Consider the following 27,192-nt stretch of genomic DNA (forward strand, 5'->3'; position numbering starts at 1 on the left):
CTGTGTATGAAAAATGGAGCTCTGATATATTAAAGGGGTTATCTGTGAAAGTATAGTTCATCATTATCTTCGGGATAGGTCATTCATTATGACATCAGTGGGGGTCCAAGTCCCGGCATCCATGGACAGCACCATACATTGTATAGTGACAGTCCTTGGTATTGCAGCTCAGCCCCATTGACTTTAATAGGGTTGAGCTGCAACTAGGCCATGTGACCAATGTACAGTGATGTCACTGGCCTAGGAAAAAGCTGCGGCGCTCACTGCCTCTTCTAATAGCTGATCAGGTGTCACACCCCCAAGGTACCACTTGGAACCGAACCCGAGTTTGAGAAATTGTTTTTTACAGTACTTGGCAAAGTAATAACTTCGGCTCATCGGAGCTCCTGCTCCGTAAAGTATTGGAACAAAGTTTTATGCGAATCGACTTCGGACGTTTCATCCGAAGTCGATTCGCTCATTCCTACTGAGGATACTGAGACATGGCAGACTTTGTCTATTCCCCTCCTACTTACTTCTCTTAACACAGTGATCCGGTAAAGGGGCCAAGCTATTCCGCGTCAGACGCGGTTCTTTAACTCTTGGCTTTTCCTGGGAGAGATGTGCGGAATCATAACCTAAGAATGGAGACAAACAGCAGCTGAAATATCAAATATTAACCAGCAAAACAAACACTGAAGAACGTGAATAATGAGCGCATCCGATGTGGACCGGAGAGACACACAGGCCTAGTGAGCAAACACAGAACTAGCAATCGCACACAGGCCTAGCAATCGCACACAGGCCTGGTAATCAAACACAGGCCTGGTAATTAAACACAGGCCTGGTAATCAAACACAGGCCTGGTAATTAAACACAGGCCTGGTAATCACGCACAGGCCTAGTAATCGCGCACAGGCCTAGTAATCGCGCACAGGCTTAGTAATCTCGCACAGACTTAGTAATCTCGCACAGGCTTAGTAATCTCGCACAGGCTTAGTAATCTCACACAGGCCTAGTAATCACACACAGGTTGTGAGTGCACACAGCCCTACTATTTACACACAGGCCTAATGATCGCACACAGGCCCCCTCAAAATACGGTCAGGTCCCAGTAATCACACACAGGCCTAGTAATCAAACACAGGCCTAGTGATAAAACACATGCTTAGTAATCAAACACAGGCTTAGTAATCAAACACAGGCTTAGTAATCAAACACAGGCCTAGCGATGACACACAGGCCTAGCGATGACACACAGGCCTAGCGATGACACACAGGCCTAGCAATCGCACACAGGCCTAGTGATCACACAGAGGCTTAGCGATCACACACAGGCTTAGTGATAACACCCAGATCATCCACAGATCCCCCATAACAGTGTGTCATCCACAGATCCCCCATAACAGTGTGTCATCCACTGATCCCCCATAACAGTGTGTTATCCACAGATCCCCCCATAACAGTGTGTCATCCACAGATCCCCCATAACAGTGCATCATCCACAGATCCTCCATAAATGTGTGTCATTCACAGATCCCCATAACAGTGTGTCATCCACAGATCCTCCATAACAGTGTGTCATTCACAGATCCCCCCATAACATTGTGTCATTCACATATCCCCCATAACAGTGTCATCCACAGATCCCCTATAACAGTGTGTCATCCACAGATCCCCCATAAGTGTGTCATCCACAGATCCCCCATAACAGTGTCATCCACAGATCCCCCATAACAGTGTGTCATCCACAGATCCCCTATAACAGTAACATCTGCAGCGCCCCCATAAAAGTGTCATCCACAGATCCCCCATAACAGTGTGTTATCCACAGATCCCCCCATAACAGTGTGTCACCCACAGATCCCCCATAACAGTGTGTCATTCACAGATCCTCCATAAATGTGTGTCATTCACAGATCCCCATAACAGTGTGTCATCCACAGATCCTCCATAACAGTGTGTCATTCACAGATCCCCCCATAACAGTGTGTCATTCACATATCCCCATAACAGTGTCATCCACAGATCCCCCATAACAGTGTGTCATCCACAGATCCCCCATAACAGTGTCATCCACAGATCCCCTATAACAGTAACATCTGCAGCGCCCCCATAAAAGTGTCATCCACAGATCCTCCATAACAGTGTGTCATCCACAGATCTCCCATAACAGTATGTCATCCACAGATCTCCATAATAGTGTCATCCACAGATCCCCCATAACAGTATGTCATCCACAGATCCCCATAATAGTGTCATCCACAGATCCCCCATAACAGTATGTCATCCACAGATCCCCCCATAACAGTATGTCATCCACAGATCCCCCCATAACAGTGTGTCATCCACAGATCCCCCATAACAGTGTGTCATCCACAGATCCTCCATAAATGTGTGTCATTCACAGATCCCCATAACAGTGTGTCACCCACAGATCCCCATAACAGTGTGTCATCCACAGATTCCCCATAACAGTATGTCATCCACAGATCCCCCCATAACAGTGTGTCATCCACAGATCCCCCATAACAGTATGTCATCCACAGATCCCCCCATAACAGTGTGTCATCCACAGATCCCCCATAACAGTGTCATTCCCAGATCCCCCAAACCAGTGTGTCATCCACAGATCCCCCACAACAGTGTGTCATCCACAGATCGCCCATAATAGTGTGTCATCCACAGATCCCCTATAACAGTGTGTCATCCACAGATCCCCTATAACAGTGTCATCCACAGATCCCCCCATAACAGTGTGTCATCCACAGATCCCCTATAACAGTGTGTCATCCACAGATCCCCCATAACAGTGTGTCATCCACAGATCCCCCATAACAGTGCGTAGTCCACAGCTCCTTCATGGCACATATAAATGGAACACAAATTTCACATGTAGCTTTTTTATAGCAACAGAAAAGGAAATATTGGCATGTTAATTGGACTTCGTATGTACACAGGCAGTGGCATAGCTATAGGGGTCGCAGCGGTCGCAGTTGCGACCGGGCCCCTAAGCCAGGGGTTCCAGAGGGCCCCTCTTGCCAGTGGTACTGTACTTTTCCTTTTATAAGATGCAGTGCACTCATTAAAGGAAATACTAGTGAGCGAAGCACTCACTAGTATGCAGGAGGAGGAGGTGGGGGTGAAGCTCTGTGAGCGCTGTACTTACCCTCTCCTCCTGCTTACTCTTCTCAGGGCCCGCGCTGCTGTGTCCTGGCTGCCTGCAGCGTCAGGACGTACAGAGCGCACTCGGACTTGACGCTGCAGGAGGTCAGGTGACTGTGCAGCGCGGGACCTGAGAAGAGAACCAGGACAGGGAGAGTGGCGGCAGGAGAGGTAAGTTATTTTATTATTTTACAGTCTGATCTGATGTCTGATATAGAGGTCTTATTGGGGGTCTGGAGAGGTTTAATGGGGAGTCTGGAGGTCTTACTGGGGGTCTGAAGTGGTCTGACTGGGGGTCTGGAGATGTCTCACAGGGGGTCTGGAGAGGTCTAATGGGGGTTCTGGAGGTCTCATTGGGGGTCTGGAGTGGTCTCACTGGGGGGTCTGGAGTGGTCTGACTGGGGGGTCTGGAGGTCTGACTAGGGGTCTGGAGAGGTCTAATGGGGGGGTCTAGAGGTCTGGAGAGGTCTAATGGGGGTATAGACATATGATTGGGGGTCTGGAGAGGTCTAATGTGGGTCTGGAGGTCTGAGTGGGGGTCTGGAGAGGTCTAATGGGGGTATAGACATCTTATTGGGGTCTGGAGGTCTAATGGGGGTCAGAGGTCTAATGGGGGTCTCATCTGAGGTCTGATATTGGGTCGGGGTCTTACATGGAGGTCTAACCGGGGGGGGGGGGTCTGATCTGAGGTCTAAAACTGGGGTCTGACATAGAGGTCTAAAGGGGGTTTGGTCTGAGATGGGGGGTCTCATTTAGGGTTTTATATGGGGGTTTGATCTGAAAGAGGTATTTTTTGTACTGGCGCACAATATAAAGGGGTGTTTTTGTACTGACGCACTATCTGTGTGGTACCAGTATTTTCAGGGGGGCTGTTTCTCCAGGATAACATTGGGGGAACAGCGGACACCGTATTGGAGGTGGCAGGATGGGGTGTTGAGAAGGTGTGAGGATGATGGAAAAGTAGGAAAGTAAGATGTCTGCAGAGACGAGGTGCGGCTGAAAGAAGTCACCATGGTGGTCTGGTCTGACAGGAGAAGAAGAGGAAAGAGAATATCTACATCAGAGAAGTCACTGGATGTAAGAGGTACATATGTGGGGCTGTATTCTCCTGTATGTTCTGTATGTAATGTTTTCCAAGTATGTCTTTAAAGGGATTGTCTGCTTTTTTTTTTGTATGAGCTCTGCTGCCTTCTCTGCTCTAGTTTACCGGCTCATCACTGCAAACGCTACGGCAAGCAGGTGAACAGAGCAGAGAAAGCAGCTCTCATATGAGCGCTGCCCTCTCTTCAAACAGCTGATCGGCGGGGGTGCTGGGGGACCCTTCCGATCTGATATTGATGACCTGAGGATAGGTCATCAGTAGTAAAAAGAGGACAACCCCTTTAACAGTAGGACTGGAGGGAAGGGGTTAGGTTGAGAATTTGGCAATAGGGGGGGGGGCGTTTCAATTTTTGCCTCGGGCAGCAGAAAAGCTACTGTAGGTGCACCAGCACTGAGTGAAGGGGGGGGGGGGGGCCCAAGCTGAACTCTTGCACCAGGGCCCATGAGCCTTTAGCTACGCCCCTGTCAGGTATAACGAAGTATGGCCACTATGAGAGAATAATATGCTATTATGGAGCCATATGGAGCCCCATGTGGGAGAACACAGTTCCTAGCTTCCTACATACAACTCTACTGTTTGCAGGAGGCCTAAGTGTAATGAGACCTCATTAGATACCAGATCCCATAATACCCACCAAGAGATGACTTCCATGTGCATGATATCCTTTCAGGATCAGTGTAATATATGAGACTATATTAGCCAGAATGTTCTGTATTACAGTCATCGATTGCATTACCTGAATGTACATTGTCCATATGAGGAAGGTGAGGAGGACAGAGGCCATCAATATGATTTGACTTTTTGGACAGTACACAATGTTTGGACTTCTCTGGTTGAGGTGAAGTCCATGCCTTATGGGGGGGAATTTGGTTAGCAGCTATATTCCAGGGATTGTCTTGCAAAGCATGACCACTATTTCTGTGGTCGAACAAGTCATGCTCACTCTTGCTCTTCTGAGATCTGTGTGCAAAATGGAATGGGTTACTCTGGGGGATATCCGTCGTCATTTGTGAAGTTGTTAAAAAAGTGTTTCCAAGAGTGATGGGAGGGAGACTCTGCGTTCTTATGGGTGGAAGACCTTTGCAGTTCTGCTTGTTGTCTGGCAGCAGATACTTCTGTGACTCCACCGTCCTTTTTTTGCAGTTGACCAAGCTCACGTGATCGTCTTGGGGATCTTTGCAGTTTGTGTCCAGGATACAGTCAAAGGTGGTGATGATATCATCCACCTCCGAGGTCTCCTCTCCATTATACCTGAGTTTGTCTTTCTGGTGGGCTTTCTGGTCCACCCTCTTCTTCTTACACAAAAAGATTTGATTTAGCACAGTTAGACGTCCTTCTTTCCTCATGGCTTTAGTGCCTGGTGAAGTCAATGGCTGGAAGGGATCTGGTCTACTGCAAGCAGAAAGAACATGTTATGTTAAAGGGATGTCTCATGAAGACGCTCAAGCCCTATTTAGGACATATGGTCGTCAGAGAGGGGAGATCCACCACTTGGGACCTGCCAGGATGGAGGAGTTCCTGTGGCTGGTCATGGCTTTTCCTAGCAAACTACTGTGCATGGAGGAGAGGGAAGATCTGAATCTAAAAAAGTGAAATTGGTGGTAAGCGATGGAACAACCCGAAAAATAGGTGCCTGGTTTATTAAAAAAAATAGCAAAATACTCTGAGGTTGGTCTCCTATTCAGGAACCTCATCTATCATTCAGTGGAGAGAATGGCTAAAAAGAGTGTCTGGAGGATCTGGCACTTCTATGCATGAAATTGATTTCACTGAGAACTGTGTGTAATACTTCATTTCTCCTGTGGTGGTGCTGCAGGAAAACTGAACACTTGCTGCTTCACAGATGATTGCTGGTGATCCCAGCAGCACAGCACCCTGTGACCAGGTTGTCATTAGAGGATCCTTCTAACAAAAAGAGATTGTCCAAAAATGTAGCAGCCTAGCCCTTTAAATTACGAATTAGACTTTCCATTTGTACATCTAATGTAATGCTCAGAGTACTCCAGGTATGTTGCTTTACTTATCTTGTAGCAATCTTAGCTCGATCCTTCCAGAGCTGTCTTTATAATTCTGCTGGCTACTAAGTTCACATCTCCCAGCAACCTCTACTGGTCTAGTGTCTGTATACACAGTGGAGCAGGGTGTGTGCACTTTATGACAGCTGCAATGAATGAGAGCCAGTATAAAGAGAAATGCCATAGATTATAACAGATTTGAGATGGTGATGGGACACTGCCCCTCCCCCAGAGACCAGAGAGTGACAGGGAGCCTTATCTCTGTGTATAAGTTAGTATTCTGGCTTCCAGTAGTACAGTAGAGCTGTCTTTATATTACCCTCTCTCTAACAATAATGAGATAACTGTGCTCATCTGTCCTAGTCTATACAGCAAAGCTGAAGAGTTAGCTGCAGAAAACAGCTTATTGTGACCTCTAGTGGCCAACGACTGTACTGTAGGACTCCAGACAAAAACATAAAAATAACTTAAAGGGCTTCTGTCACCCCACTACAGTGGCGACTCTAGGAACAATATATAGGGGGGGCACAAAGATACCACAGTCAAAAATGGGGGGGCAAAAACAAAATAAGTATATAGAAATAAGATTACAAAATACGAGAGAGTTGCGGTCTGCAGGGATACAGTTATAATAAAACAATTTACTTACAAAAGAAGCTATTGAGTCATCTGCTGTGCCATCCTCTGCTTGCTTCCACGGATTCGTTCCCCTTCTTTCTGTCTCTCGTCAGTGCACAGGCGCACTGTTATGGTGGATCTGTGGAAGACACACTGTTATGGGGGATCTGTGGATGGCACATTATGCCTCTCATTAGCCCTCATTATGCCTCTCATCACTCCCATATCAGCCCCCATATCAGCCCTTATGCCTCATTAGCCCCCATTATAAGCCCTTATGCCCCATTAGCCCCCATTATGCCTCATTAGCCCCCATTATGCCTCATTAGCCCACATTATGCCTCTAATTAGCCCCATTATGCCTATAATTAGCCCCCATTATGCCTATAATTAGCTCCATATGCCTCCAATTAGCCCCCATATGCCTTCAATTAGCCCCCATATGCCTCCTATTAGCCCCCATATGCCTCCTATTAGCCCCATATGCCTCCTATTAGCCCCCATATGCCTCCAATTAACCCCATATGCCTCCAATTAGCCCCATAGACCCCATATGCCTCCAATTAGCCCCCATATGCCTCCAATTAGCCCCCATATGCCTCCAATTAGCCCCCATATGCCTCCTATTAGCCCCCAATTAGCCCCTATATGCCTCCAATTAGCCCCCATATGCCTCCTATTAGCCCCCATATGCCTCCAATTAACCCCATATGCCTCCAATTGGCCCCATAGACCCCATATGCCTCCAATTAGCCCCCATATGTCTCCATTTAGCCCCCATATGCCTCCAATTAGCCCCCATATGCCTCCTATTAGCCCCCATATGCCTCAAATTAACCCCATATGCCTCCAATTAGCCCCATAGACCCCATATGCCTCCAATTAGCCCCCAAATGCCTCCAATTAGCCCCCAATTAGCCCCATATGCCTTCAACTAGCCCCATAGACCCAATATGCCTCCAATTAGCCCCCATATGCCTCCTATTAGCCCCATATGCCTCCTATTAGCCCCCATATGCCTCCTATTATCCCCATATGCCTCCTATTAGCCCCCAAATATGCCTCCAAATGCCCCCATATGCCTCCAATTAGCCCCCAAATATGCCTCCAATTAGCCCCCAAATATGCCTCCAATTAGCCCCATATGCCTCCAAATGCCCCCATATGCCTCCTATTAGCCCCCATATGCCTCCTATTAGCCCCCATAATGCCCCCAGCAGCCACATTTTTTATAAAATAAAATAAAAAAACACTTACCTCTCCTGCTCCTGGACGGACGCCGCCTGCCATTTTCTTCTCAGTCGACTGTGCTCTAAACTGGCGCGCACAGCGTGAGGTCACAGAGCGCCCTCACGCTGTGCGCAGCCCTGCACAGCCGACAGCCGAGGACCAGGAAGTGGTGAGTATAGAGCGTTCACCACTTCCTGGTCCTTCTGTACTAATGAGCGCTTCCATAATGGAAGCGCTCATTAGTATTCACTCAGGGGAATCAGCGGGGGGGCACCTGGGGGGGCAAGGAACAACATAGGGGGGGCAATTGCCCCCCCTCGCCCCCCTCTAGCGACGCCACTACCCCACTAAGCCTTTTTTTTTTGCTTACTTATAATCCCTACACTGCGATTTATGCCTACATAATCTAATTAATCATTTTGGTCCAGTAGATTTTGTTTAAAACATGCTTTTAAAATATGCAAATTACTTTGCTACCAGCAAGTAGGGCGGCTACTTGCTGGTAGCAGCCGCATCCTCTGATCCTAAAGACGCCCCCTCCGCATTGTAATTGACAGGGCCAGGGAACGGGATCGTTCTCTGCTGGCCCTGCCTGTTTGCATTCAAAATCTGGTGCCTGCGCCGCGGCCGTACCTGTCTTCAATCGGCGCAGGCGCACTGAGAGGCGGCCGCTCGCTCGTCCGCTCCATCCTCAATACGCCTCCGTCGGGTGTAGATGTGACGTCATCGGCGCAGGCGCATTGAGGATGGAGCGGCCGAGCGAGCAGCTGCCTCTCAGTGCGCCTGCGCCGATTGAAGACAGGTACGGCCGTGGCGCAGGCGCCAGTTTTTGAATGCAAACAGGCAGGGCCAGCAGAGAACGATCCCGTTCCCTGGCCCTGTCAATCACAATGCGGAGGGGGCGTCTTTAGGATCGGAGGATGCAGCTGCTACCAGCAAGTAGCCGCCCTACTTGCTGGTAGCAAGGTAATTTGCATATTTTAAAAGCATGTTTTAAACAAAATCTACTGGACCAAAATGATTAATTAGATTATGTAGCCATAAATCGCTATGTAGGGATTATAAGTAAGCAGAAAAAAAAAAAAAAGGTTTAGTGGGGTGACAGAAGCCCTTTAAATTAAATGTCTATAATAAAATCCTGATTTTTATAATCTGTCGTTTTCTGAGGATACACACACTTGCGCCAAATAACATATGAATGTTTTTCTGCGGATGGTTGGTATTCAGAGGATGTTACCTGTTTTCCTGAGAAAGCAGCTTGATGCAAGCGGTGTGCCCGCAGTACATGGCATAGGTCAGGGGCGTATTTTCATTGATGTCCCTGGGGTTCATATCTACTCCTAATTTCAGCAGCATCTGCACACAATCTGCTTTTCCGGCGGCTGCAGCCCAATGCAGCGGAGTTCTGCAGCAGAAAATGACAAATACATATGATAAGGAGGAGATATCTCGGCAGTACCGCAGGTGGCAGGCACAGTCCAGACCCATCCCTGTATTTCATGGGTGGCATTCAGAGTGGTGTCTGCAAATATATGAAATACCCTTTCATTCAGAGGTCTCATAGAAGCCCAAGTGCAGGGTACACTTTCAGGGGTGTCCTATATATTACATTCAGTCCTAGCAAGTTATTTGAAGGAAAAGTAACTGTTATTAAGTAAGTGTAAAACATGACCATGTGTGCACTGAGTAAACCATTAAGGAATTAATTAAGGAACTGAGTAAACCATTATATGTACAGTGTGGAATAATCCACCATGTATAATCAGTTCAATGTATAACCAGTATACAGTAATCTCCTGAGCTCCATCTAGTGGTGGTTGTATATATCTGTATGAAGTAATCTCCTGAGCTCCCTCTAGTGGTGTCTGTATATATCTGTATGTAGTAATCTCCTGAGCTCCCTCTAGTGGTGGCTGTATATATCTGTATGCAGAAATCTCCTGAGCTCCCTCTAGTGGTGGCTGTATATATCTGTATGCAGTAATCTCCTGAGCTCCCTCTAGTGGTGGCTGTATATATCTGTATGCAGTAATCTCCTGAGCTCCCTCTAGTGGTGGCTGTATATATCTGTATGCAGTAATCTCCTGAGCTCCCTCTAGTGGTGGTTGTAAATATCTGTATGAAGTAATCTCCTGAGCTCCCTCTAGTGGTGGCTGTATATATATATATGTATGTAGTAATCTCCTGAGCTCCCTCTAGTGGTGGCTGTATATATCTGTATGTAGTAATCTCCTGAGCTCCCTCTAGTGGTGGCTGTATATATCTGTATGCAGTAATCTCCTGAGCTCCCTCTAGTGGTGGCTGTATATATATGTATGTAGTAATCTCCTGAGCTCCCTCTAGTGGTGGCTGTATATATCTGTATACAGTAATCTCCTGAGCTCCCTCTAGTGGTGGTTGTATATATCTGTATGAAGTAATCTCCTGAGCTCCCTCTAGTGGTGGCTGTATATATCTGTATGTAGTAATCTCCTGAGCTCCCTCTAGTGGTGACTGTATATATCTGTATGCAGTAATCTCCTGACCTCCCTCTAGTGGTGGCTGTATATATCTGTATGTAGTAATCTCCTGAGCTCCCTCTAGTGGTGGTTGTAAATATCTGTATGAAGTAATCTCCTGAGCTCCCTCTAGTGGTGGCCGTATATATCTGTATGTAGTAATCTCCTGAGCTCCCTCTAGTGGTGGCTGTATATATCTGTATGCAGTAATCTCCTGACCTCCCTCTAGTGGTGGCTGTATATATCTGTATGCAGTAATCTCCTGAGCTCCTTCTAGTGATGACTATATATATTTGAATTCAGTAAACTTATGAGTTCCTTCTAGTGGTGGTTGTATATATCTGTCATATACAGGTCCTTCTAAAAAAATTAGCATATTGTGATTTTCTGTAATGTACTGATAAACATTAGACTTTCATATATTTTAGATTCATTACACACAACTGAAGTAGTTCAAGCCTTTTATTGTTTTAATATTGATGATTTTGGCATACAGCTCATGAAAACCCAAATTTCCTATCTAAAAAAATTAGCATATTTCATCCGACCAATAAAAGAAAAGTGTTTTTAATACAAAAAAAAGTCAACCTTCAAATAATTATGTTCAGTTCTGCACTCAATACTTGGTGGGGAATCCTTTTGCAGAAATGACAGCTTCAATGCGGCGTGGCATGGAGGCAATCAGCCTGTGGCACTGCTGAGGTGTTATGGAGGCCCAGGAGGCTTCGATAGCGGCCTTAAGCTTATCCAGAGTGTTGGGTCTTGCGTCTCTCAACTTTCTCTTCCCAATATCCCTCAGATTCTCTATGGGGTTCAGGTCAGGAGAGTTGGCAGGCCAATTGAGCCCAGTAATACCATGGTCAGTAAACCATTTACCAGTGGTTTTGGCACTGTGAGCAGGTGCCAGGTCGTGCTGAAAAATGACATCTTCATCTCCATAAAGCTTTTCAGCAGATGGAAGCATGAAGTGCTCCAAAATCTCCTGATAGCGGCTGCATTGCCCCTGCCCTTGATAAAACACAGTGGACCAACACCAGCAGCTGACATGGCACCCCAGACCATCACTGACTGTGGGTACTTGACACTGGACTTCAGGCATTTTGGCATTTCCCTCTCCCCAGTCTTCCTCCAGACTCTGGCACCTTGATTTCCGAATGACATGCAACAGTCCAGTGCTGCTTCTCTGTAGCCCAGGTCAGGCGCTTCTGCCGCTGTTTCTGGGGAATGCGGCACCTGTAGCCCATTTCCTGCACACGCCTGTACACGGGGGCTCTGGATGTTTCTACTCCAGACTCAGTCCACTGCTTCCGCAGGTCCCCCAAGGTCTGGAATCGGTCCTTCTCCACAATCTTCCTCAGGGTCCGGTCACCTCTTCTCGTGCAGCGTTTTCTGCCACACTTTTTCCTTCCCACAGACTTCCCACTGAGGTGCCTTGATACAGGACTCTGGGAACAGCCTATTCCTTCAGAAATTTCTTTCTGTGTCTTACCCTCTTGCTTGAGGCAGGGGCGTAGCTAGAAATGACTGGGCCCCATAGCAAAAAAAATTATGGGCCCCCCCCTCCCGGATCTCCCACCCCCACATACCTATCGGACCTCCCACCCCTTCCAGAGCTCCCACCCAAACACCCCTCCAGGACCTCCCACCCGAACATCCCCCTAAGTGTCGTCCACAGACCCCCCCCCTTCAGTGTCGTCCACAGACCCCCCCCCTTCAGTGTCGTCCACAGACCCCCCCCTTCAGTGTCGTCCACAGACCCCCCCTTCAGTGTCCTCCACAGATCCCCCCCCTTCAGTGTCCTCCACAGACCCCCCCTTCAGTGTCGTCCACAGACCCCCCCTTCAGTGTCCTCCACAGACCCCCCCTTCAGTGTCCTCCACAGATCCCCCCCTTCAGTGTCCTCCACAGATCCCCCCCTTCAGTGTCCTCCACAGATCTCCCCTTCAGTGTCCTCCACAGACCCCCCCTTCAGTGTCCTCCACAGATCCCCCCCTTCAGTGTCCTCCACAGATCCCCCTTCAGTGTCCTCCACAGATCCCCCCCTTCAGTGTCCTCCACAGATCCCCCCTTCAGTGTCCTCCACAGATCCCCCCCTTCAGTGTCCTCCACAGAATCCCCCCCTTCAGTGTCCTCCACAGATCCCCCCTTCAGTGTCCTCCACAGATCCCCCCCTTCAGTGTCCTCCACAGATCCCCCCCTTCAGAGTCCTCCACAGATCCCCCCTTCAGTGTCATTCACAGACCCCCCCTTCAGAGTCCTCCACAGATCCCCCCCTTCAGTGTCCTCCACAGACCCCCCCTTCAGTGTCCTCCACAGATCCCCCCTTCAGTGTCCTCCACAGATCCCCCCCTTCAGTGTCCTCCACAGATCTCCCCTTCAGTGTCCTCCACAGACCCCCCCTTCAGTGTCCTCCACAGATCCCCCCCTTCAGTGTCCTCCACAGATCCCCCTTCAGTGTCCTCCACAGATCCCCCCCTTCAGTGTCCTCCACAGATCCCCCCTTCAGTGTCCTCCACAGATCCCCCCCTTCAGTGTCCTCCACAGAATCCCCCCCTTCAGTGTCCTCCACAGATCCCCCCTTCAGTGTCCTCCACAGATCCCCCCCTTCAGTGTCCTCCACAGATCCCCCCCTTCAGAGTCCTCCACAGATCCCCCCCTTCAGTGTCCTCCACAGATCCCCCCTTCAGTGTCCTCCACAGATCCCCCCCCCTTCAGTGTCATTCACAGATCCCCCCTTCAGTGTCATTCACAGATCCCCCTCCCCTTCAGTGTCATTCACAGATCCCCCTCCCCTTCAGTGTCCTCCACAGATCCCCCCTTCAGTGTCCTCCACAGACCCCCCCTTCAGTGTCCTCCACAGACCCCCCCTTCAGTGTCCTCCACAGATCCCCCCCTTCAGTGTCCTCCACAGATCCCCCCCTTCAGTGTCCTCCACAGATCTCCCCTTCAGTGTCCTCCACAGACCCCCCCTTCAGTGTCCTCCACAGATCCCCCCCTTCAGTGTCCTCCACAGATCCCCCTTCAGTGTCCTCCACAGATCCCCCCCTTCAGTGTCCTCCACAGATCCCCCCTTCAGTGTCCTCCACAGATCCCCCCCTTCATCCCCCCCTTCAGTGTCCTCCACAGATCCCCCCTTCAGTGTCCTCCACAGATCCCCCCCCTTCAGTGTCCTCCACAGATCCCCCCCTTCAGAGTCCTCCACAGATCCCCCCCTTCAGTGTCCTCCACAGATCCCCCCTTCAGTGTCCTCCACAGATCCCCCCCCCTTCAGTGTCATTCACAGATCCCCCCCTTCAGTGTCATTCACAGATCCCCCTCCCCTTCAGTGTCATTCACAGATCCCCCTCCCCTTCAGTGTCCTCCACAGATCCCCCCTTCAGTGTCCTCCACAGATCCCCCCCCTTCAGTGTCCTCCACAGATACCCCCCTTCAGTGTCCTCCACAGATCCCCCCCCCTTCAGTGTCATTCACAGATCCCCCCCTTCAGTGTCCTCCACAGATCCCCCCCCTTCAGTGTCCTTCCACAGATCCCCCCCTTCAGTGTCCTCCACAGATCCCCCCCTTCAGTGTCATTCACAGATCCCCCCCCTTCAGTGTCCTCCACAGATCCCCCCCTTCAGTGTCCTCCACAGATCCCCCCTTCAGTGTCATTCACAGATCCCCCTCCCCTTCAGTGTCCTCCACAGATCCCCCCCTTCAGTGTCCTCCACAGATCCCCCCTTCAGTGTCATTCACAGACCCCCCCTTCAGTGTCCTCCACAGATCCCCCCTTCAGTGTCCTCCACAGATCCCCCCTTCAGTGTCATTCACAGATCCCCCTCCCCTTCAGTGTCCTCCACAGATCCCCCCCCCCCCACCAAGAGCCGCTTCCTACCTAATTTATTAACTGCACTTACTTGCCTCTGTGGAAATTGAAGAGAAGCGCCGTAATCTCGCACAGGCGCACTGGCAGAGGCCAGGAAGATGCCTCTGCCAGTGCGCCTGTGCGAGATTACGGCACTTCTCTTCAATTTCCACAGAGGCAAGTGCAGTGCGGTCTGCGGCGCTGGTGCCAGCCTGGCTCCACCTCCGCTACGCCCCCGTTCCGGCCCCCTCCACCGCGTCCGCCTACCTCATGTTCCGGCAGTGCCACTCACTGTCCTCTCCTGTCTCCTCCTTCCTTAGCTTCCGCCTTCCCCCCAGCCAGGCTCGAGCCGCGGACCGCCCGCGCCCCGCCCACTACACTGTTGGCTGCCTGTGTCAGTGTATTAATAAAAAAAAAAAAGGATGCGGTCCGGACGGGCCCCCAGTGGCGTAGGGCCCCATAGCCACTGCTATGGTTGCTATGGCGATCCCTACGCCACTGGCTTGAGGGTGACAATGATGGCCTTCTGGACAGCAGTCAGGTCGGCAGTCTTACCCATGATTGCGGTTTGGAGTAATGAACCAGGCTAGGAGTTTTTAAAAGCCTCAGGAATCTTTTGCAGGTGTTTAGAGTTAATTAGTTGATTCAGATGATTAGGTTAATGGCTCGTTTAGAGAACCTTTTCATGATATGCTAATTTTTTTAGATAAGAATTTTGGGTTTTCATGAGCTGTATGCCAAAATCATCAATATTAAAACAATAAAAGGCTTGAACTACTTCAGTTGTGTGTAATGAATCTAAAATATATGAAAGTCTAATGTTTATCAGTACATTACAGAAAATAATGAACTTTATCACAATATGCTAATTTTTTTAGAAGGACCTGTATGTATATATATATATATATATATATATATATAAAAATAAATAATAATAATAATAAATTGATCAGACAAGAGTTTGGGACCCCAATACTACACAATGCACCCCTCCAGATCCGTTGACATGCGTGAACGTTCTCATTATCACAGTACCTGTCATCCACATCGAGGGCCTGCAGATTGCATTCTGCTACTCTGGCCAGCTCGCAGATGATGTCACTGTATCCTGCAGCAGCGGCTATGTGCATGCATGTCTTCCCATTTTCATCATCATAGTTGATGGTGGATTGCCCCTGCTCATGATCCAGGATTATAGAGCACAGAACTCTGTTTCCACTCTGAAATCACAGCTGTCAATAATCATTTTGCATGTCGTTACCAGGTTAAAACAAAAATGACCTATTAGAACATAAGGACGTGATTCTTGGGGGTCCCTCACTCAGGACCACCCACTATTACCCAGTTTGTTTTCTGAAAGCATGCACAATTTGTTGCGCAGTCTCCTCATGGGGGGTCTGACAAGTTTGTGTATGAGTTGCTATTTTTCCAATAGATGCATTGCTCTGAGGCCACTGTAGCCAAACATGTGGGTACCATAGAGGGGGCCCACGGAGAAAGGGTTCCAGCCCTGGTTGGACTCATCCACTTTGCTATTGGGTGGCGTGAGGGTTGAAAATACTTTTGAACTAATTAATGCTGCATCCTCTTGCATACAGAGGGCCAGGCACACTGCACCTGCATGGTAGTTAGCTAGCAAGTGGGGGTGAGTGCACTACCCTAGGCCCTAAGGAAAGAGGCTGGAGGAGCAACACCCACATCAGTGGAGGGTTGAACAGGAGCAGCCAAACATAGCACTTCCTAGCTGTCCTTGCATGTTGAGATCATGTACACCATTCACTAGCCAAAAATATTCCCCCTTACTAGAAAGTAGGAATTCATCCAACGGTCATGGAAAGGGGACGAATGGGAAACAAACATGAGGCCCACGGTCCTGGGTGGCAAAACCAAGCAACAGAAGGAAGCTCAATTTAATCTTTGCTATGGAGCCTCCTCTCTATGCCTTTGCTCATAACCATATCTAATAAATTGGTGGTTACTCGGACAGGAAGTCTGGGCAACCTGAACTGACAGGAGTATATAGCTACTGCAATGAAGTTCACCATTCAGTGTTGCACCTTCTGCAGGTAGATAAACCCCCTTTCGCTGTACCTGGACCGCCCAGTGAAGAGCTGTTTTAAAATCTTTGTCCACCAACGTCGGATCGGCTCCTTTTTGCAGCAAGTTCTGCACATGTTGTTGCCGGTTGTGAAATGCTGCCCAGTGCAGTGACGTCATCCCCTGTCATAGATGAGAGGAACATCAAGAACGTTCACAGGATTTCAGTGATGAATGTCCTTCTCCGAAACACTTCTAATGTAATATCGGCTAATGAGATGCATTTCATCATTGTGATCATGGAAATGATATAATTACTGCACATATTTCACCTGCTTCCATCCCTCACCATTTACTATTACAGAAAAAAACATAATCAGGACATCTTTTAGGTCTAAAAAAAAAAAAATAAGTCCCCGTACCTCGTTGTCCTGGTGGTTAATCTCACTCAGAGTCGACTGCTGGAGGAGAACTGATAAAAGTCTGCAGAAGAAAAAGACAAAAGTAGTTCCCTATGTCCAACAGTCATACACATAGGGGATCTGCTCTGGGGTCTTTATACAAGGGAGCCTATATAAAGGTCTGGGGTCTGTATACAGAGGGTTCAAGCCCCGGATCTGTATAAAGGACTGTCTGGTCTGGGGTCTGTATTTGGGACAGGTTATGGTCTTGGGTCTATATTTTTACTGTTCTTGCACAGGAGCCCCCCTGTACATGACTAGGAACATGGAGCATGAACAGACCTAGACAAACACTAAGGGAGACCCCTGGACAAATATTGTAAGGGGTCAGCCTCTCCTTTCTAAAGTTAGGGTCCCTTCTTTTTTATACATAGTGGATTATGTTAGTCAAGATAATAATAAAAACATTGCACGGTCTGCCGGCTACCCTCAGACATCTGGTCAGCTGGTGGAGGCCCATGAGCGATTGCCCCATTTACCCTTCCTGTGATCAGTCCATGAGTAAGAATCGTGGTATCTCAGGGTGTATTGTGGCCCAAAGATTTGCCCCAGGCTCGCTTAGTCTTGCGGGGCTCATTGTGTGGCTGGATGTATCATGTGTCTTACCTGACATCGGCCTCCGCAGTGGCGGCATGTAGAGGAAGTCTGCCATTTTTATCAGGGATGTTCTGCTTGGCTCCGTTCCTGAGCAAACTCATGCAGCCCTCCAGCCACCCCTGCAAGGAGAAGACATGAAGTATGGAAAATACTGTTGGATAACAGGGTCTTGTCTGAGAATTCTCAGTGTTGTTGCGTACCCGCTTCCCAGAATTCCAGAGGAGCGTTGCCTGGTCTGTAAGACTCCTCATGCCACTTAGGCGCTCTCCATAATGCAGTATTGTATTTCCCAATGTTGTTTGAGTCAGACATCTTGCCTGATCTCCATTCTAACCCTTAGCTGCCTGCCCTGATCTCGGACTGTTTCACGGATTGCACAAACTCTGCCAGCCCTGATCTCGGCCTGTTCCTTGGGGCTCTGAACCAGTGTCTCTTGACCCCTGTGGATTAGCAGTCACTGGAACAGAGAACCTTCAGTTCTACACTTATTTTCTGCACTACATGTAGAAGAGCTTTTAAAACCTTAATTTTAGCATCATTGGGCCTGGCAGCAAGCATTCACTTCCCTGCAGTGCCCCCACTGGAGAATGTAAGAATTACACCATTCCCATTGAAATCGGTAGGCTCCTCATGAACTGCACAGATGTGTCGGGTCCTCCATGGAGACGCGTTTCCATTGTAGCTGCTTTTTGGACAAGAGCACTACCCTTTCCCCCTATTTTTACACAGACTCCAAATAGGGTCTGTAAAAATGAGTTTTCTACACTAGACAGTCATGCTTAGAAAAGCTATTAGCAAGAAATTAGCGCTCATTAAGCCTCACATGCACAGGAGTGTAGCACGGGAAGTTTTGGTGATCGCCATGCACACCCTGCCCCCAATGCCAGTTTTGCAATTCAGATGGCAGAGCGGGCACTCTGTGTCACTGGAGTTGCACTTTGTACTAAGCACTTTGAACATCAACATTTCATCGTATACAAGATCTGCGGGCCCTTGGAGACTCCTCGTCTGCAGCAAAGAGAATGAATTGCATTGCATGGTCTTTAGAAGCCGCCACCTTTGCATTAAATATATGAATATGTTATATAGACACCCCCGAGGGACCTATTCATGTGTAACGTATGAACTAAATCAGTGGTCTCCATCATGGGGTCTCTAGCTCAGTGGCGTAGCATGGGGGGCAGAGGGGAGGTTGCCCCAGGCACCAGACTAGAGGGGGGCGTCCGGCCAAAGAGTTAACGTTGGGTGAACAGAACCCCCAGAATCAGTATGGTGTCATAAGCAATCACTATGAGGTGGTATTATGTGTTCATAGTCTTGGCGGTATTATTTGTCTCTTACAGTGTTTAGTGTTATTATTGATAATGCTGGTTTTGGTATGGTGTTTTTTTTATTCAGTATGGTGGTAATACTGTGATCCTATGTGGTCATGGTGTAGCGGTATTATTTAGTCTTTATATAGTGTTATCATTGGTAATGTTGGTCTTGTGGGATGTGTCCACAGATTAGGGGTTGCAATAATTGGCTTGCCCTGGGAGTCGGCAACCCACGCTGTGCCACAGCTCCAGTTGGAACAAGGCTACAACTCCCAGCATGCGAGGAATTGTAGGTTCGTTATAGCTGGAGAGCCGCATTGCAGTAGATAATAATTGACGCTGTACACCTATGTGCCTGCGCTGTAAGGATAAAGTTGCGGCGAGAGGAAGGTCTAATTATGTCCCCTCATGTTCTCCCCTAGTGACAGCCATGCACTGCAAACAGCCATTGATCACTGAGCTTCTTGCTTACTTTACCACGCTTGTTTTCGCCAGGTGTCTAGGTAACGTTATCATAGAGCTAAGTGCCTATCAGCACACGGCAGCTGTCTCAGCCATACACCTGGGCATGCTACACACATTTCTGAATGCATCAGCAAAGCGAATTCTGCAGCAAACACTATTTAGTTTTCTTTTTTTTTATAGGTATATTCTGTGCTGCATAATATGTATTTACTTCTGAATATACACAGTTCAAACTCTGTGCTGATCACATTCTATTATAGCGTTATGGCAGTTGGAGCTTCGTTTTTTTCTAAAACAGAGCTCTAAATCCCCTGTAAAGCGGCATAATAAAATCTTGCTGCCTGCAGCCACCACTAGGGGGAGCGTGATCGCTTACCGCATACAGATATATACAGCAACAACTAGGGGGAGCTCAGGAGATTACTACAGATATGTGCATGACCACCAAAGGGAGCTCAGGAGATTACTGCATACAGATATATACAGCCACCACTAGGGGAGAGCTCAGGAGATTACTGCATACAGATATATACAGCCACCACTAGAGGGAGCTCAGGAGATTATTGCATACAGATATATACAACCACCACTAGAGGGAGCTCAGGAGATTACTACATACAGATATATACAGCCACCACTAGAGGGAGCTCAGGAGATTATTGCATACAGATATATACAACCACCACTAGAGGGAGCTCAGGAGATTACTACATACAGATATATACAGCCACCACTAGAGGGAGCTCAGGAGATTACTACATATAGATATATACAGCCACCACTAGAGGGAGCTCAGGAGATTATCACATATAGATATATACAGCCACCACTAGAGGGAGCTCAGGAGATTATCACATATAGATATATACAGTCACCACTAGAGGGAGCTCAGGAGATTTTACATACAGATATATACAGCCACCACTAGAGGGAGCTCAGGAGATTATCACATATAGATATATACAGTCACGACTAGAGGGATCTCAGGACATTACTACATACAGATATATACAGCCAACACTGGAGGGAGCTCAGGAGATTACTACATATAGATATACACAGCTACCACTAGAGGGAGCACAGGAGATTACTGCATACAGGTATATACAGCCACCACTAGAGGGAGCTCAGGAGATTACTACATACAGATATATACAGCCACCACTAGAGGGAGCTCAGGAGATTACTGCATACAGATATATACAGCCACCACTAGTGGGAGCTCAGGAGATTACTACATACAGATATATACAGCCACCACTAGAGGGAGCTCAGGAGATTACTACATACAGATATATACAGCCACCACTAGAGGAAGCGCAGGAGATTACTACATACAGATTTATACAGCCACCACTAGAGAGAGCTCAGAAACTTATGGTATACAGATTTATGCAAACACCACTAGAGGGATCTTAGGAGATTAATGCATACAGATATATACAGCAACCGCAAGGGGGAGCTCAGGAGATTACTACATACAGATATATACAGCCACCACTAGAGGGAGCTCAGGAGATTACTACATACAGATATATACAGCCACCACTAGAGGGAGCTCAGGCACTTACAGCATACAGATATATACAGCCACCACTAGAGGGAGCAGGAGATTATGCATACAGATATATACAGCCACCACTAGAGGGAGCTCAGGAGATTACCATACAGATATATACAGCCACCACTAGAGGGAGCTCAGGAGATTACCATACAGATATACAGCCACCACTAGAGGGAGCTCAGGAGATTACTACATACAGATATATACAGCCACCACTAGAGGGAGCTCAGGAGATTACTATACAGATATATACAGCCACCACTAGAGGGAGCTCAGGAGATTACCATACAGATATATACAGCCACCACTAGAGGGAGCTCAGGAGATTACTACATACAGGTATATACAGCCACCACTAGAGGGAGCTCTGGAGATTACTGCATACAGATATATACTGTACAACCACCAAGGGGAGTTCAGGAGATTACTACATACAGATATATACAGCCACCACTAGAGGGAGCTCTGGAAATTACTGCATACAGATATATACAGCCACCACTAGAGGGAGCTCAGGAGGTTACTGTATACAGATATATACAGCGCCCACTAGAAAGAGCTCATTAGATTACTGCATATAGGTATATACAGCCACCACTAGAGGGAGCTCAGGAGATTACTGCATACAGCCACCACTAGAGGGAGTTCAGGAGATTACTACATACAGGTATTTACAGCCACCACTAGAGGGAGCTCAGGAGATTACTGCATACAAATATATACAGTCACCACTAGAGGAATGTCAGGAGATTACTACATACAGATATATACAGCCACCACTAGAGGGATCTCAGGAGCTTACTACATAGAGATATATACACAGGAACCACTAGAGGGAGCTCCGGAGATCGCTGCATACAGATATATACAGCCACCACTAGAGGGAGCTCAAGAGATTACTTCATACAGATGTATTCAGCCACCACTAAAGGGAGCTCAGGAGATTACTGCATACAGGTATATACAGCCACCACTAGAGGAAGCTCAAGGAGATTACTTCCTACAGATATATTACAGCCACCACTAAGACGGAAGACTCAGGAGATTACTGCATACAGGTATATACAGCCACCACTAGAGGGAGCTCAGGAGATTACTGCATACAGGTATATACAGCCACCACTAGAGGGAGCTCAGGAGATTACTACATACAGATATATGAAGCCACCACTAGAGGGAGCTCGGAGATTACTACATACAGATATATACAGTCACTACTAGAGGGAGGTCAGGAGATTACTGCACTACAGATATATACAGCCACCACTAGACGGTAGCTCAGGAGATTACTGACATACAGGTATATACAGCCACACTAGGGGGAGCTCAGGAGATTACTGCATACAGATATATACAGCCACCACTAGACATACGCTCAGGAGATTACTGCATACAGATATATACAGCCACCACTAGAGGGAGCTCAGATTACTGCATACAGATATATACAGTCATTACTAGAGGGAGGTCAGGAGATTACTGCATACAGATATATACAGCCACCACTAGAGGGAGCTCAGGAGATTACTACATGCAGATATATACAGCCACCACTAGAGGGAGCTCAGGAGATTACTGCATACAGATATATACAGCCACCACTAGAGGGAGCCCAGGAGATTACTGCATACAGATATATACAGCCACCACTAGAGGGAGGTCAGGAGATTACTGCATGCAGATATATACAGGCACCACTAGAGGGAGCTCAGGAGATTACTACATACAGATATATACAGCCACCACTAGAGGGAGCTCAGGAGATTACTGCATACAGATATATACAGTCACCACTAGAGGGAGTTCAGGTGAGGTGGCTACAACTGGGGGTAGCGGTGTCCCATTGCAGAAACAAGGTGCACCCATTACATCTTTTTACTGTTTCTAAGTTCAATGTTGTTCTACCAGATACGTTGCTAAGGACAGGCTTGTTCTCCCACAGGCGTCTTGTGTATTGATATTCGCTCCCATTTTCAGCAGCAGCTTCACAGTATCAACCTGGCGTCCGGACACAGCGTGCATCAAAGGAGTGCAACCTGTGGAAACAGCAGCACAGTGTATTTAAGGAATACAATCACCATGTGCAAGGTTTATCTAGGAGCTTGTTGAATGCTTCTATTCACTGACAGTAAGCAGAAATCAAGTGTTGGGGAACTGAAACACAAAGCATGGTAGAAAATTGCAGAACTTTTCATTTAACAATAATTGAAGGTCTTTTCTGGTTTTACATCGATGTCTGTGAGAAGCGGCGCCTCTGTAGACTCAATGGACCCCTGTTCTACAAATAGGCGCTTATCTCCCAGAGGCTTCCATAGGCACAGCGGGAGTTTGTTATTGGAGAATATTTGAAGATATTGTCTGCGCTGACGTAAGTTGCACATCGTTTGATAAATTTGATGCATCTTTAAACCTAACACTTTTGTCTATAGATTTTACTCCAGTTTCTTTACGAGAATAAGATTGTTCCTTTTTATGCAACTTTTTGCTGTTGATAAATCTTGTGTACTCCTAATTAACATAGCTAACCATGCCTTCTTTTTAAAATAGGCAAGAACAGCATAAAATCTTCAACAGTGGTAAATTTTTGGTTTGCACCAAGATTTGCAGCTTTTTTCCTCACAGAATCCTACAGGAAATGCAATGATAAATTCCCCTCATAGGGCAGAAAAGTGTTTCTATGCCAGTCTAAGTACAAAGTCGGCTAGTGTAAGATGCGCCAAATTATTAAGAGACTTATTAAAAATCATGATGGGTCAGGCATACAGAAATATGCAGCCACCACTAGGGGGAGCTCAGAAGATTACTGCATACAGATGTATACAGCCACCACTAGGGAGAGCTCAAGAGATTACTGTATACAGATATATACAGCCACCACTAGGGGGAGCTCAGGGGATTACTGCATACAGATATATACAGCCACCACTAGAGGGCGCTCAGGAGGTTACTGCATACAGGTATATACAGCCACCACTAGAGAGAGATCAGGAGCTTACTGAGTACAGATATATTCTGCCACCACTAGACGGAATTTATGATTTTACTGCATACAGATATATACAGCAACTACTAGGGGAAGCTCAGAAGCTTACTGCATACAAATATATACAGCCACCACTAGAGGGAGCTCAGAAGATTACCGTATACAGATATAAATAGCTGCCATTAGAGGGAGCTGAGGAGATTACTGCATACAGATATATACAGCCACCACTAGAGGGAGCTCAGGAGATTACTACATACAGATATATACAGCCACCACTAGAGGGAGCTCAGGAGATTACTGCATAGAGATATATACAGCCACCACTAGAGGGAGCTCAGGAGATTACTACATACAGATATATACAGCCACCATTAGAGGGAGCTCAGGAGATTACTGCATACAGATATATACAGCCACCACTAGAGGGCGCTCAGGAGGTTACTGCATACAGGTATATACAGCCACCACTAGAGAGAGATCAGGAGCTTACTGAGTACAGATATATTCTGCCACCACTAGACGGAATTTATGATTTTACTGCATACAGATATATACAGCAACTACTAGGGGAAGCTCAGAAGCTTACTGCATACAAATATATACAGCCACCACTAGAGGGAGCTCAGAAGATTACCGTATACAGATATAAATAGCTGCCATTAGAGGGAGCTGAGGAGATTACTGCATACAGATATATACAGCCACCACTAGAGGGAGCCCAGGAGATTACTACATACAGATATATACAGCCACCACTAGAGGGAGCTCAGGAAATTACTGCATACAGATATATACAGCCACCAGTAGAGGGAGCTCAGGAGATTACTGCATACAGACATACACAGCCACCACTAGAGGGAGCTCAGGAGATTACTGTATACAGATATATACAGCCACCACTAAAGGGAGCTCAGGAGATTACTGCATACAGATATATACAGCCACCACTAGAGGGAGCTCAGGAGATTATTGTATACAGATATATATAGCCACCACTAGAGGGAGCTCAGGAGATTACTACATACAGATATCTACAGCCACCACTAGAGGGAGCTCAGGAGATTACAGCATACAGATATCTACAGCCACCACTAGAGGGAGCTCAGGAGATTACTACATACAGATATATACAGCCACCACTAGAGGGAGCTCATGATATTACTTCATACAGACATACACAGCCACCACTAGAGGGAGCTCAGGAGATTATTGCATACAGATATCTACAGCCACCACTAGAGGGAGCTCAGGAGATTACTACATACAGATATATACAGCCACCACTAGGGGGAGCTCAGGAGATTACTGCATACAGATATATACAGCCACCACTAGAGGGAGGTCAGGAGATTACTGCATACAGATATATACAGCCACCACTAGAGGGAGCTCAGGAGATTACTGCATACAGATATATACAGCCACCACTAGAGGGAGCTCAGGAGATTACAGCATACAGATATATACAGCCACCACTAGAGGGAGCTCAGGAGATTACTGCATACAGATATATACAGCCACCACTAGAGGGAGCTCAGGAGATTACTGCATACAGATATATACAGCCACCACTAGAGGGAGCTCAGGAGATTACAGCATACAGATATATACAGCCACCACTAGAGGGAGCTCAGGAGATTACAGCATACAGATATATACAGCCACCATTAAGGGGAGCTTAAGTGCTTACCTTGTACTAGCACTGAACATATAAATTGTATTCAAAAAGCTCCCCCTAGTGGTGACTGCAGACAGAAGAATGCTATATTTTATCTCTATGCAGGGGATTTGGAGCTCTGTATCCGTAACATTGAGCTCTGACTGCTATAAAAATATAACAGGAAATAAATCAGGGCGTCATTTTGAACCTATGCAGATTATAAAAGGTAAATGGTGTTGAAATGTGGACATTCACTTTACGCTGCAGTCACTGATCATCGGTGCAGAACCAAAATGCGGGCGACATTGCAGGTGAGCGCAACCGTAATGCTTTACATAAGAGGCCACAAGCGCGTTTCTGCTAGGAGGTGATACTAATATTCCAGGACCTGCCTTATACCAGGGCCAGTCACATGCTGAATCTGCAATCTGGGCAATGACACCCTGACAACTGTGCATACAGCACTCTAGTGCCATGATGTACTCTGTGTCTGTTAAGGCATGCTGGGAGTTGTAGTTTTATAACAGCTGGAGAACCACTGTCCTATAGACTCTCTACCAGATGCATCTACACTAAGACGGCATCATGGAGAATAGATGTAGACATTTGGACTCCCAGCTACTTAACCAGCCGCTCAAGATGTTAGCTCCTTGGCCTGAGATGCCAAATTCCATTTGTTCTCACCCAACATAAAGCCTCATGCAGACGTCCGTGGAACACGATCCGTGAGATACCGGACTGGCATTGCAGGAGCGCACGGCGTCACTGTTTGCTATGGCGCCGTGCATTCCTGCAATGCCAGTCACGTATCTCACGGACCGTGTTCCACGGACGTCTACATGAGGCTTATGTCTGACTAAATGCCCTAAGGCGATGCTCTCTGGCCTTGGGGGTGAGTGTCACTTTATGGCTTTATCACTCAGAACGCTGTGATATATTGAATCTCCTTGTGTAATGCAGAGATGGAGACGTTCCCTGTAGTGATGTATCTGGTGCATCATCCTCTGCTGTCCTGCACTGGTTTTCAGGAGGCCAATTAGAACTAAGCCTCTTCTGTTCACGGGCCCCACAGCACCTGCTTGGCCTGCCTCTATATTATGCACAGCCTTGGTGTCTCTTTCATAATTTTTGCATTTCTTCCATCCCATCATAGATCCCGACGACCCTAGTATAAATCCTCGCACATACTGCTGTAGCCTGCCCTCCCCACAGCCAAGCCTATGGTTTGATAGTCCCTCCTGCCCTCTCCAGGTATCCTGTCTTACTATTGTACCACTCACCTGTCCCAGATCCAGTGCCATGCGTTGCCCCACAGCCTCAGGCTGGCTCAGTCTTTTCTCCATGTGCACTGGCATGCATCGATGACTATGGGACGTCACCTCATTGGCTTATTCTCTAGTGTTCCTGCTATCTGCCACCAGCTGATCTGCATCAGCCATCCCCAACTCTGCTACAATACTCTGCTATAGCAGTCTTCAGTTCTACTGCATTATCAAGTCTACTATACCAGTCTTTAACTCTGCTCATCAACAAATCTACTACACCCATCGTTAACTCTGATGCATTGTCAACTCTGCTATACAGGACTTCAACTCCACTGCATCATCATCAACCCTGCTATACCTTGTCTTCAACTCTGCTGCATGATCAGCATT

The 27,192-nt window shown here is 47.4% G+C and overlaps 1 protein-coding gene across 5 annotated transcripts in view; it reads right to left on the bottom strand.

Annotated features, from left to right (window-relative positions):
- The window catches only part of ANKRD55 (ankyrin repeat domain 55), a 61,361-nt gene that overhangs the window by 11,565 nt on the left and 22,604 nt on the right, over positions 1-27,192 (bottom strand). For 3 of the 5 annotated variants that reach the window (XM_044293564.1, XM_044293556.1, XM_044293579.1), the window contains 9 exons: positions 22,797-22,927; positions 17,556-17,665; positions 16,911-16,971; positions 16,543-16,671; positions 15,487-15,671; positions 9,347-9,514; positions 6,267-6,407; positions 4,983-5,638; positions 516-617 (listed from right to left, as the gene is read on the bottom strand). In XM_044293564.1, the coding sequence (XP_044149499.1) occupies positions 516-617; positions 4,983-5,638; positions 6,267-6,407; positions 9,347-9,514; positions 15,487-15,671; positions 16,543-16,671; positions 16,911-16,971; positions 17,556-17,665; positions 22,797-22,927 (1,683 nt within the window). The remainder of the gene's footprint in view (positions 1-515; positions 618-4,982; positions 5,639-6,266; positions 6,408-9,346; positions 9,515-15,486; positions 15,672-16,542; positions 16,672-16,910; positions 16,972-17,555; positions 17,666-22,796; positions 22,928-27,192) is intronic. The other 2 variants (XM_044293587.1, XM_044293572.1) reach the window with 2 other exon arrangements.

Source organism: Bufo gargarizans, chromosome 1, assembly GCF_014858855.1.
Source record: "Bufo gargarizans isolate SCDJY-AF-19 chromosome 1, ASM1485885v1, whole genome shotgun sequence".
Lineage (NCBI taxonomy): Eukaryota > Metazoa > Chordata > Amphibia > Anura > Bufonidae > Bufo > Bufo gargarizans.